General features: G+C 43.8%; 1 protein-coding gene across 1 annotated transcript; it reads left to right on the top strand.

Moving 5' to 3' along the window:
- The first annotated feature begins 9089 nt into the window (after nt 1-9089).
- LOC119856142 (interferon kappa-like) lies at nt 9090-9769 on the top strand. Its single transcript, XM_038403309.2, has one exon. It carries the CDS (start codon nt 9206-9208, stop codon nt 9767-9769), a length of 564 nt encoding a protein of 187 aa, XP_038259237.1. The 5' UTR covers nt 9090-9205.
- The last annotated feature ends 4026 nt before the right edge of the window (nt 9770-13795 follow it).

Raw genomic sequence — 13795 nt, 5'->3', positions numbered from 1 at the left:
TCTGGACCCATGGAAAAGAAGCCCTTGAGGAATTCCACCATGATTTCAACAATTTCCATCCCACCATCAACTTCAGCCTGGACCAGTCCACACAAGAGATCCACTTCCTGGACACTACGGTGCTAATAAGTGATGGGCACATAAACACCACCCTATACCAGAAACCTGCTGACCGCTATTTCTACCTACATGCCTCCAGCTTTCACCCAAACCACACCACATGATCCATTGTCTACAGCCAAGCTCTACGATACAACCGCATTTGCTCCAACCCCTCAGACAGAGACAAACATCTACAAGATCTCTATCAAGCATTCTTACAACTACAATACCCACCTGCTGAAGTGAAGAAACAGATTGACAGAGCAAGAAGAGTACCGAGAAGTCACCTACTACAGGACAGGCCCAACAAAGAAAATAACAGAACGCCACTAGCCATCACCTTCAGCCCCCAACTAAAACCTCTCCAATGCATCATCAAGGATCTACAACCTATCCTGAAGGACGACCCATCACTCTCACAGATCTTGGGAGATAGGCCAGTCCTTGCTTTCAGACAGCCCCCCAACCTGAAGCAAATACTCACCAGCAACCACACAGCAGAACCACTAACCCAGGAACCTATCCTTGCAACAAAGCCTGTTGCCAACTCTGTCCACATATGTATTCAGGGGACACCATCATAGGACCTAATCACTTCAGCCACACTATCAGAGGCTCATTCACCTGCGCATCTACCAATGTGATATATGCCATCATGTGCCAGCAATGCCCCTCTGCCATGTACATTGGTCAAACTGGACAGTCTCTACGTAAAAGAATAAATGGACACAAATCAGACGTCAAGAATTATAACATTCAAAAACCAGTTGGAGAATACTTCAATCTCTCTGGTCACTCGATTACCGATGTGAGAGTGGCTATTCTTCAACAAAAAAAACTTCAAAAACAGACTCCAACGAGAGACTGCTGAATTGGAATTAATTTGCAAACTGAATACAATTAATTTAGGCTTGAATAGAGACTGGGAGTGGATGGGTCATTACCCAAAATAAAACTATTTCCCCCCTCCCACCCCCACTGTTCCTCAGACGTTCTTGTCAACTGCTGGAAATGGCCCACCTTGATTATCACCACAAAAGATTTTCTTCCTTCCCCTCCCACCCCCACCTGCTGGTAATAGCTCATCTTAAGTGATCGCTCTCCTTACAGTGTGTATGATCTCTGTGTGTGTATATAAATCTCCCCACTGTATTTTCCACTGAATGCATCCGATGAAGTGAGCTGTAGCTCACGAAAGCTTATGCTCAAATAAATTTGTTAGTCTCTAAGGTGCCACAAGTACTCCTTTTCTTTTTGCAATGGTGCTGACTGTCTCATTGACTCTGATTTCCATGACAGCTAAGCTGCAGTTTTCCATCCCCCCTGATACCTACAACTTCCATCTAAAAACCATACCAGTGTCCCCTCCTTTACCTGATTGAGGTTAGCCATCCGAAACAACTGATATTGGGTTTTACCTGGGCTGGCTTCACATTGGTGTGGGATGCCAGCCAGATATAATCCAGCTACCCAGACTATGGGTTCCTTTAATACTTCTGCTTTAAATGTTTTCTACCTGTAGAGCCAACAACCATTTGGCAATACGCTGCACACTCACTGGTCCCTGTAAGACAGTGTGCATATTTTACAGCCACAGGGGGTCATGATGAGATCGGACTATTACTTTCTGCATTCCCGGGAGGTATTTGAATTTCCCTGCCCCCCAGTAGGTGCACAACAGCACCTTTTCACACCATCTCTACTTTAGTTCCACAGCACTCAAAAGCTGAGAGGCAAAGGCCACAGGTCGGTCCTTTGCTCCATACTCCTGTGTTAACGCACAACCAATGGTAGTGTCCGATACCAAAGGGTACAGATAAGAGTTTCTCCCCAGCACTGGCACACTGACCAGGTTTTCCTTTAGCACTCTCACTGCCTCAATACACTCTTCTGACCACTCCTAAATTGAGGCGTGGGTTAGGTCAAATAGAAGCTGGGCTATTTCTGCATAATTGGCTACAAAATCCCTGCAAAATCCAGTTAGACCCAGAAAACTTTGCAAACTTTTAAAATCCGTAGGCAGTGGCAGGGACTGGATCAATTTCCCTTTCCATCTGGGACACATCCACTCCTAACTAGGTCACTCTTGTCTGTCCCATCTGAGCCTTTTTCCCATTGACCTTCAACCCTGCTCTTGCCAAAGCTTGCAGGATCTGCTTGGTTAGTTTCCTGTCTTCCTCCTCTGTCTCTGACATTAGCAACAGGTTGTCTACATATTGTATGCACCTTGCTGAATCCACCCCTCCAGAGCCTGTCTCATGTATCTGTGAAAAATTGCAGGGGAGTTCCAATCTCCCCTGGGTAGGACTGTCCAGCAGAATTGTCTGCCCTCCCATGTGAATGCAGTTTTATACTGACACGAGATAGCTAGTGTTAGAGACCAAAACCCATTAGCTATGTCCAAAACAGTGAAAATTCAGAACTGAGGTCCAATATGGACTAGCATTTCTGGATATGCTGCCACTACTGAGGCTGGTGAATTGGCCAGAGCATTTAGTGCCCTGTCATCAACAGTGAGGTGCCATGTAATGTTTGGCTTTCTCACTGGCGCCACAGCAGCATTACAAGGGGATGCAACCACTCTAATCAATCCCCTCTGTTCCAATTCCCCAATTGTTGCCCCTACCTCTGCCAATGCCTCCCGAGGAATAGGATATTGTTTCTGTGGGGGAGGGTCCCCTCCTTCTAGCAGTACCTCCATGCTGCCCCTACCACAATCCAGGTTATCCTTATCCCACACAGGGATGTGTTCCCACCCTGCTGGCGGTGGTGGGAGGGCATGTGCCGCTTTAATGGTCATAGTGGCTATCCCCATAGGAATAGTATCACCCTGACCATCCTGTGTCTGCCCCAGTAAACACACCCAATTGGCTAAATTCAGTACAAATCCCAGTTTGTGTAAATCTCCTGCCCCCAACAGATTAAGCATATCATTACAACCCCACATGATCTCCCCTTCCCCCCAGATTCCTTTGATCTGTCCCCATCTCAGGGTTAACTGTGTCTCCCCTCCCGTTGCCCCTACAATTGTCACAGTTCCTTCTGAGTGTCTCCCCTGTCCCCATGTGGTTAAACTGATGGCTGCTCCAGTGTCTACCAAAAAATCCCTCCTGGGACTCCCTTTGATCACCTCCTGGAGCATGGGGCGACCAGATGTGTCCCGTCCTAAACTGAGAACATGGACATAGTCACAGCACCCACCTCTGTCCCTCCCACTGGTTCACAGTGGGGGCCGGGGGTCCTGGCACCGAACACATTCCTATCTCCAAGCAAAATTGTGTGCCTGGCATTTCAGGCAGTCCCCGTCCCCTGACCTCCAGGGCCACTTTCCCCCTGATCTGGTAAGATCCCTGGATAGTAAGTTTAGCCTGCAGTCTCTGGATCTATTGCTCTATAGCTGCCTGCTTGTCCTTGACTACCCTCCCCCCCCACCAAAGCCACAACTTCTCCCTCTACATCCTCCCCTCCGGGCTGACCCAGCCCTTTCCATCTTGTACTGATCCCCCGCAGTAATAACATGGACTGGCTCTCCCGCCGATGCATCTGCCTCCACACATCTGCCTGTTCCAGAAACTGGGGTAGCTGATTGGAAGAAAGTTCAGGGTGCTGTAACCTTAAATACCCCACAAACTGTGGATTGCTCAGCTCCAACCATTTCTCCAGCAATTCCACACCCCTGCCCTGCTCCACACTCCCACCAGGTCCTGGTGCCCCTGTCTGGGGTATCACCCATGGACTGTCAAGGGGATCCACCCAGCACCATGCCCGTATGCGATTAAGTGTATCCCGCCCTGTTTCCCCAGGGATTCTCTTCATCTTATTCGTCCCTGCAGAGTACACCCCAAACAACTGTTTTGTCACCTGTCCAGGGATTAGAAATGGGTGTGCCAATCCTGCCACATTGATTCCTAAGGTGCCCCGTCCCAAAAGACTATACCATTTGATCACCTGGTCCTCACGAGTTAGACCCTCTATCTCCCTGCACACCTCCACTAGCCACAGCACAAACTGATCCCATTCATCTCGGGGTACCTTTCTCAAATGGCCCAGTACTGCCTCCCTGTCCTTCAGGGACAAGAGGCGGATTTCTGCCTGTTCTACTACTTGTGGGGCATGTTCCCCGGACCCCGCAATAAGGGCCACTATTCCTGCCTCCTGCAGTTCCTCCCGGGTAACCTTTCTCGCAGGGACTATAAGTGTGGATCGCCAGCTTACAATGTCCACTGGCAGTGATGGGTACAGTGTTTTTCCAGGGTAGGGTGGTGAAGGTGTCTCCTTCAGTTCCATTAGTCCATTGCCCCCATGTTTACATTGATCCAATTCCTCCTCTAAGTCTCCTACTCTCCCCAGCAGTTCGTCCCTCTCTCTCCAGATTGCCTCACAAGACTCCTCTGTCCATGCAGCATCCCGTGCCTTCAAATCCGCTACCTCTACCGCCAACATGGATTTTCTGTTAAAATCTGTTGCTGATCCACAATCCTCTCCAAATCCTTAATATGTTGGAGGAGATCGGTTTCCCTTTTTACCCAGTATGCCATCCCAGCACACAACCCTTGTAATACCATTCCATTTTTCCTACACTCCTTTCCCTTGGGGTCTCCTAAAACCTCCCCCATCTCCTTCTCAATCTCATCCCAGGTGAACCCCTTCACCTGGTATGGGTCCTGATTCTTCCTTATCCATTTGATCAAAAAATCCATTACCCCAGCTTGCCAGAACCCGCAACTACCATCACGAGAGTTCGCCATACCCTACACCCCAAGCAGCTGCGTGGACTGTTGGGGAGGGGGACTTACAGGCTGCCACTCACCTATTCAAGTCATGGCACCAAGATGTTAGAGAGCTTATTCCTTCACTCTCCCACTTCCTTGGTCCTTCTCGCATGACAGAGAGCAACAATACCCAAAGTGTGAAGTGCAAACAATTTGATGTTTATTGGGGTGAACTTCGAGCAAGCTTAAATCCAAGTTCCTTTTTCCTTATTTTTGAATCCCAACTTACTTCCTGTTTGCCCCTAATTTAAATAGTAATATTCTCAGCTATACCTTAACCAATCATTTTACTGAAATCTATCTAACCAATCCTAACATATTGTAACATAATTCTCTAACCAATTATATCCTACTACCTTAATTAACTTACACCTAGCAAAATTAATTATACATCAGACAGAAACAATTAAAGAACCAGACAGATTAACAATAGAAAAGTGGGGGCCATAAAGATAAAACAAACAGAAATGGGGGTTTTACAATCACAGCTATTGAGAAGTGATTTCTTGCCAGACAGGATGCTGTCACAGCTGTCAGAGCTTGGCGAAGTGCAAACAGGAGAGGAGGCCCCTGGTAAGTGGCTTTGATTTTGGGAATCGCTGAAGCGAGTTTTTGGGGGCAGAAAGGTTGCAGAAAGCAGGCTTGTGTCTGTATGATGCGCATACCATTACATGCCTAGTGTGAGAGGAGGAACAGGGTGTTGATTGGTTCCCTCACTTCATGGGAAACTGCCTCAGAGATCTCCAGGAAACTCTCATGGAGATATTGGGCAATCTGCTGGCGCAGGTTCTTTGGCAGAGCTGTTTTGTTTCTTGCCCCATTAAGGGTAACTTTCCCGCACCACTCTGCCATCACTGGAGGGCGGGGGGAGGCACCATTGCTGCACACAGGCGAGCCGCACAAGGGCCAAGGTGGATGCCGCTTTCTTGGAGAAGACCCTCCTTTGATTCTCTGCTCACCCTCAGCAGCAAGATATCACTCAACAGTCATTCTGCACTTGCTCAACCTGTTGCTGAACATCACTTTTCTGCTGTCAAGGTGCCCCATTGTGGGAGTTGTGGGAAGGCGGAGGGGGTCAAGGGGCATCCTGGGTCCTGTCCCAACGCCCCATGATGCACTGCTTCGCTTCCCAGCAATCCCTGTGCTTCCATCCACATTTGGTGCCATCTTTCAACGGTTTGTGTACTGCACGCTCTGCCTCTTTGGTCTGCAGGAATGGATCCCACACGGTTGGCCAGTATGTTGTTTGCTCTAACTAACACATCATGAGTAGCAGTGCAGTTATTCCTTGAACTGCAAAGGCAAGAGGAGTGTGACATTGATCTCACCATGTGAAGTAGATACAACACGAGATTGCTTGTGGCATTCACAGAGATGCTAACCACAGCAGAAACCCACTTTTGGGCTCAGGAAACAATCACTGAGTGCTGGAACCACATCGTCATGCATGTCTGGGATGATAATCAGCGGCTGCAGAACTTTTGGATGAGGAAAGCCACATTCATGGGACTGGGTGATGAGCTCGCCCCAGCCCTGCGGCACAAGGACACAAGAATGAGAGCTGCCTTGCCACTGGAGAAGCGCGTGGTGATTGCCCTGTGAAAGCTGGCTACTCCAGACTGCTACCGATCGGTCACTAACTAGTTCGGAGTGTGAAAGTCGACCATTGGACTTGTGTTGATGGAAGTGTGCAGGGCCATTAATCGCATGCTGCTCTGAAAGACTGTGACTCTGGACAACGTGCATGACATTGTGGATGGCTTTGCACAAATGGGCTTCCCTAACTGTGGAGGGGCGATGGATGGCATGCGTATTCCAGTTCTGGCACCAGACCACCTAGCCACCGAGTACATTAAGGGGTATTTCTCTATGGTTCTCCAGGCGCTTGTAGATCACCATGGGAGTTTCACAGACATTAATACAGGCTGGTCCGGAAAGGTGCGTGACGCACGCATCTTTCAGAATACTAGCCCATTCAGGAAGCTGCAAGCAGGGACTTTCTTCCCAGACAAGAAGATCACCATAGGGGAAGTTGAAATGCCTATTGTGATCCTGAGAGACCCCATCTACCCTTAATGCCATGTCTTACGAAACTTCTGAAAACCAGGAAATACACAATTAAGGTACATGACAATGCAATCTTAACTCTTCCTCCCTCAAGCTGGCAATAGCCACTGAGAATTATCTGCATGCATTCCAGTTGTGTTCACTGTGTTACACCAAGATGCACTGAATAGTGAAAGGAAGTGCTCGATTTAGAGAGATTTACACCTTTTTCTTTTCACAGTTTGTATGTGATGTTAAAAGACAACTCTTTCAGGGGCTTGGCTGGATTGAAATATCAGCTGCTATCACCTTTTCATTGATTAAACACTACAATGTCCTGGTAGCTTCTTCAGCTCATACACAATCTACTAATGCACATGTAGCAGGACTGTAAATCATCTTTAATTTTATGGTCATCTTCCTTTTGACTTTGTGACAAGAAAATTCTCAGAACATCACTGACATTAGAATTTTAACTCTTTTATTTAGCTCATTTGCTGAGCTATCCCTTTAGTTCCCTCAGTATTTAATAGGAGTTGAAATATGTTTCAAATGACTCCTTCTTCTAAAAAAAGCCTTTCAGCTTTAAAAGTCTTTCTAAACAGTCTTTAAACTTAAATGATCATCAAAGAAGACACTTTCTCATAACAATTCTTAGAAAGATGCTTTCTGTCTTTGAGCATGGTGAGAAAGTTATTTAAGCGGTGACTGATAACTAATTCCCCAGTTAATATAAATAATTTTATACTCGTGACTTCTTAGCCAATTACCAGGTTATTTGATTCTATATTGATACATAAAATCTCACTGTTCACATAATGATATCAGCAAGTTATTTTAGATGCTTTCATTTAGATACAAAACATTTGCAAATGAACATCATAAGGTGAGTCTATACCATATCGAACATTTAAGGAATAAACAAAGATTTTTGCTTTTAAGTGGAAATATAAGGTTAGAAGTAAAAAATTTCCCAACTATACATGTTTCCACTAAAGTTAAACAACTGAAGATTCAGTACTTATAAGAGAAATCATTCACATTAAGAATATTTCTATAATTCTTTGGGTAGATTTAAAATTGAGATTTTTCTCTGTAAAGAATAGTCATATTCCCTTAACATGGGGAAATGACAAGCTGTTTCAGAAGACAGTCTTATTGATTGTTTGCTTTATAACCAAATAGTTTCCAAGATTAAAACAACACAACATTTAAATACAGCTCTCTAACATAATAGAGAATACTAAAGACCTGTGTTATACATCTTATGTAAAAACTTGCCTTCTGACAGCAAGCTGTGCACGGATTCAAAACACACTGAGGGCCTATTCAAGAGGGGCCTAAGCTGGCAAAACTTCCACTGAGGTCAATGGGAATTTATCTGCAAAAACAGACCTTCAGATAAGACTGTCCATTTTTGCATTATTAATACCACTCCTGAAGCTCTGAAGTGTTCTTTGAAAGCTTGAGGGAAAGTGGGGAAAAGATGAGCACTCTCCCTCATTCAAGAATCAAGCCAGTCCAACTCTGTTTGGCTAGTGAGAGGTGACCAGAAACTAGCACAGGAGAAAACAGAAAGAAAGGAAAACAGCAGAAGAAACCTAAAATTGAGCATTACTTATCAAGATCCTAATATCAATGACATTGCCACAAGCTTACTATACAAATTCCTAAACAGCCCTGTCTGCTTTTCTATTCACACTTCCTCACATCAGATTAAACAAAGCAAAGGAGAATGGAAATATACCATTTTTACAGATGGGGAACTGAGGCAGAGACTGCTTAACTGAATTTCAGGAAGAGTAAGTCCTGCTAAATAGTGTTAAAAACTTTCCTATCCCCACAGGGAAATGATAACATTATCCATGTATTTAAACAAGCTCTTCTGGTGCTAAAATATTAAGAACTAATGAAATTTCCATAACAGATCTGGCACTTCTTTGAGACCTCTTTCAATCTGGAGTAAATTTACAGTAGAGAATTAGCAGGAGTATGGACTAGATGAGCTAAGGGGAGATACCATATTTTAATTTTCTAATCAAAAGAAAAAGGAAAGTGGTACAAGATAATGAAGTCATTAAGCAGAAAGTGAAAGTGGTAAGTTTCAAAAACATAAGGGAAAATCCTTGAAAACCAAAAATGATGAAAGAAAACTTCTCCTACCGAATAATTAAGTTTATAGTGATGGAAGAAAAAGTCAGGCATCTACAAAAGACCTTCAAAACATTCCAGTGTGTCTGTCTGGATTTATACTCAGTTGAGAAGTGTAAGACATCATCATTATCATGACAACTTTTTGTTTGCTGCAAATTAGCCTTGTGCTGCTGTGCACCACCAAAGTCTCAACTCTGGATTGTAATATTCTTCCCCTCCTGCACAACAAAGTGATCCAGGGCAATTTACACCTTCTGAACAAAATGGGTCAACAATTTCCTGAGCAATGTCAAAGTGAGAAAATGCACTTCAAGTTCCCTGAACAGTTTCTAAAGCTCAGACACAAAGAGAATGCCAAGGTGGAAATCCAGGAGATCCTGCAACAGACCTTCTATGTCTTTACCAAAAATCTAACCTTAGCTGCCTGGGATGGAAGATCTCTTGAAAAATTCCAAAATGGACTTAATCAGCAAATTGAGCATCTGGAAGCATGTTTGACAGAGAAGATGGAGAAGAAACAACCCTACTCAAGGAGTGAGGAAATCATTAGACTGAAACTGAAAAAGTACTTCCAAAAGATAGATAATTTTCTAAAAGACAAACAATACAGCCTGTGCTCCTGGGAGATCATCCGCCTGGAAACGAGGAGATGTCTTCAGTTCATTGACAAAGTTATAAGAAGGCTTAGAAACTAAGGTATACACATTTTGATCTGAGAATTGGAATCAGAAAAAAAAATTTATTTTAAGTTATCTAACTACATTGTGAAAATGCTCTAGTAAAATTTCACTGGATTTCTATTACTATTTATATTTGCCAATTATGTATTGTTGCATTTAAATTATTGCAAAGAAATATTTTATTTATAAACAATAAAACTTTCTTTATTAAACAAATAATTGCACACTGATCATAAAATAACCCACATAATTTTCAGAAAGTATGACTGCATAGGAAAGTGGTAATTTTGTGGCAATTAACATTATTGCTGTAGTGTTCCCTTCTGAGAAAAGTGTGCTATTTATTTTAGTTCCCATTTCACCTGCCTACACAAGATCTCTTAATTCTGAAGCAACCATCAAGCCATGACCAGGAATCATATAAATCAATTATTTGGATTAAAATTAAAATAATTGTATTTTTCTGCTATTTTTTTAATTATATTTTTGTTTAAAATAATTCATCACTCTTTCAAGATATGCTATTTCCAGTAATGTATCTGATATTAGAGGGGTAGCCATGTTAGTCTGGATCTGTAAAAGCAGCAAAGAGTCCTGTGGCACCTCATAGACTAACAGACGTATTGGAGCATAAGCTTTCGTGGGTGAATACCCACTTCGTCGGATTTATTCACCCATGAAAGCTTATGCTCCAATACATCTGTTAGTTTATAAGGTGCCACAGGACTCTTTGCCGCTGTATCTGATATTGTGTCTGATTAATTCCAATGTTTGTTTTGTTCAAGTAGTTCAAGTTATCCTCTAAGGTTTGTCTACAGAGGGAAATTGATCAGAGCAGCTGTTGCAGAATAAACTATTCTGCAATAGCTCCCCATGCAGATACTCCTATTCCAGCATATGAGTGTCCATACAGGGAGCTATTCCAGAATATCTATCATGTTTTAAATTCATACCCTGCCTTATTTTCCCTGTGTAGACATACCTTAGGGCCATGTTAGTCAACTACACCTCTTAGTGCTGTGTGTGTGTCTTCAAGATGGCTGCTGAAATCTCACACACCACTAATCACACTGTTTAATTACTACTTAAAATTTTCTGTCCCTTACCCTTTGTTTGGAAGTGCAACCAGTGGGAAGAGTTAGCCCTTGGTATTCCAACCACTGTTCCCTCTAAGCTGTGCGTGTGCACACAGACCCTAAACCCCATGCACATGGCGAAACACCACACACACAAAAATTTGCAGAGATGAATTTTTTTGCGCACACTGCCTGTCAAAAATTTGCACAGAAGAAATTTTTTGTGCACATGGCCTGTCAAAAATTAGAGGGAACATTGATTCCAACATATTTTACACAAAAACCACATGGTCCTGAACATAGTAATTACAAAGTAAACGAGTTCCACAAAATGCTAAACTTACTAGGGGTGAAATCCTGGGCTCTGTTGAACTCAATGACAAATCTGCCATTGACTTATGTAGGTCCAGAATTTACCCTTGTGTAAATATTCACTAATAATTCAATCTGCTTTAGCTCATAGTTTTCCCCTAGTAACCTGATGTGTATTATTCAGGGGAAAGTACATCTTCAGCAGTTCAAGAAACTAGGATGCAAAGTTGTAATGGTAAAATTCAATGATACGCCACAGCCATTAAGACAGTATAGGTCTCTTTGCAGGATGTACCTACTAACTTTTGTCCCTGATATCCAGTTGTGGATAAAAGCAAAAAAATCAAGAATCAGCTAAAAAGACTAAGGTCCAAGGACAGCAGATCTGAAACAGAAACATCACAAATGCAATGAAGTACAGAAGGAATCAGGATCTGGGACAACAAAAAAGAAAGATTGAAGAAACAAAGTGAAGACAGAAACCCACCCTCTTTTTAATGAGACACTAGTCAAAATAATATGGTTTATAAAATTAACTTTCTTTGCCCATGTTACTAACAATACACTTAAATATTACAGCTGCAAGAATGTTTAAACACAAATGTATGGTTATTTCTATTGTTTGGCTACTTTGTGTACTTTTTGAAGCCTATACTATGAAAATCAGTTAGTCAGTTTAACTTTCCGTTTCGGATACACTAGCATGCTGCTGCAACATAGTATGTTGAAATCTCAATGGCAAATTTTATTGAAATGTAAAAGTTACATTAAAATGTTAAATGTTGGAACTCACAGTAATTATTAAAGAGCATATGGTAAAACTACACAACAGTTTAAAAAGGAAGTGAAGAATACAGTAAATATCCAACTGAAACTGGGGGAGATTTAGGAAAGCTGAAAGGAATTACTTCAAAATTAATTTGTCCATTAACACACTTAGTCTCAGGAAAAGATGCATAGGATCTTTAATGACAGACTGCACACCACAGTACTTCCCAGCATCCTACTGTGCATATTCTCAGTACAGGAGCTTGATTTTGTAGTTCTTAAGCAGGCAAAATTGCTTTTGAAATCAATGAAAATGCATAAGGACTTCAGGAATGAGCTCTCTGTTAGAAGTGTTATCTATGACATCATGAACATCATGTTATAAAGCTCTAAGGTTGTTCCGAGGATTTCCCATTCAAGCATCAATCCAATCCAACCCTTCTCGGCTGGTGAGAAGTGACAGAATATTAGCACAGGGTCCTCTAATCATTCCATAAACTCTCAGCTCATTAAGTTTCTCTTTTCAGGTCCTAGTCAACCACTCTTATTTTTTGCACCATGCAATGTAATCTCCGCTGACTACAAATGTATGGAAATTATTTCAATCAAAGGTATACTTTGCAATGCAGAAACTACTGTTTCTGCATTGCACTAGAGGGCAAAATGAGTTTATAGCTAAAATGCCACAGTAAAATCGTTCAGTGCCTTTAAAGCAGTAAGAATCGCAGGGGAATAGGAGGAAGTTTATTTTGCTTTACCGATTCCAGTCAATTTCCCTGAGCAGACAAGACCAAGAGTTTTAGAATTTAGCCTGTTACGCCATCGTGTTTTCTAAAATCTCTAAATTTTAGGCCCAGGCCTGTGTGACGAACCTTACACACCTGAGTTGTCCCATTGACAATAGCAGAACTACTTACAGGCATAAGCGTTCGCAGCTTGGGTGCACCGACAGTGGGTGCCATAAGACTTCAACGGGGAGGCTCCCTAGATTAACGTTCACCCCAATAAGAAGGAGTCAGCAATTTCCTCATAGATGGGGGTGGGGGGCAGGGCAGACTGTGTGTATGTATGTGTGACAGAGAAATTCCTGGCACCCCTGAGTAGCAGTGCAAAGGTTTGGGGGACTCAGGGGTGATGGAGGAGCTGGGGAAAGGGGAAGTAATTGTTGGGAAAGTACTAGGGAGTGAACCTGCGGGTTTGTTGAGTGTGGGTGAGAGAAGTCTGGAACTTTTTTTTTTTTTCTGCCAGGGGAGGAGATTGTTAGGGAGTTGGGGAGCCTCCCTCATGCAGACCCTGGCTGACCCCTAGCCTCTCCCATTCAGTCAGGCACATCTGCCCCACTCCTTATGTGTCGCTGCACCCCTACACACCCCCTGCACCCACATGGCCCTGCACCCCTCACTCCCATTCAGCCCCTGGCTCAATGTGGTCACCCCACTAGCTCCCAGAGGTGCTGCAGCACCCCCTGGCTTGAAGTGGTTCAATGGCTCTCAGCACCCCTGCCAGCTCCTGTGCCCCAGCCCAGTCTTCCCCCCAATAGCCCTTCGGAACCCCAGTTTGTGTGGCATATCCCCCCCTCCCCCAGCAGCCCCCTGCGCCCCGCTCTCTCCCTCCCCAAATCCCGAGTCTCCTCACCTGGCCCCCGGAGCCGTGCGCTGCGCGGCCCGCTCTTGGGGCGGCACAATGGGCACAGCGGCCTCTGGCGGGGGAAAGGGGTAATTGCAAGTTTCAGAGTAGCGGCCGTGTTCGTCTGTATTCGCAGACAGAACAGGAGGACTTGGGGCACCTTAGAGACTAACTCATTTATTAGAGCATAAGCTTTCGGGAGCTACAGCTTCCACCAAATGCATCCGATGAAGTGAGCTGTAGCTCCCGAAAGCTTATG

This window comes from Dermochelys coriacea, chromosome 5, assembly GCF_009764565.3.
Source record: "Dermochelys coriacea isolate rDerCor1 chromosome 5, rDerCor1.pri.v4, whole genome shotgun sequence".
Taxonomy (NCBI): domain Eukaryota; kingdom Metazoa; phylum Chordata; order Testudines; family Dermochelyidae; genus Dermochelys; species Dermochelys coriacea.
This window is presented reverse-complemented; position numbering and strand designations above follow the sequence as displayed.

What these genes read in the sequence shown, in the direction of transcription:
- LOC119856142 (XM_038403309.2), top strand. Translation starts at nt 9,206, where the DNA reads ATGACAACTTTTTGTTTGCTGCAAATTAGCCTTGTGCTGCTGTGCACC.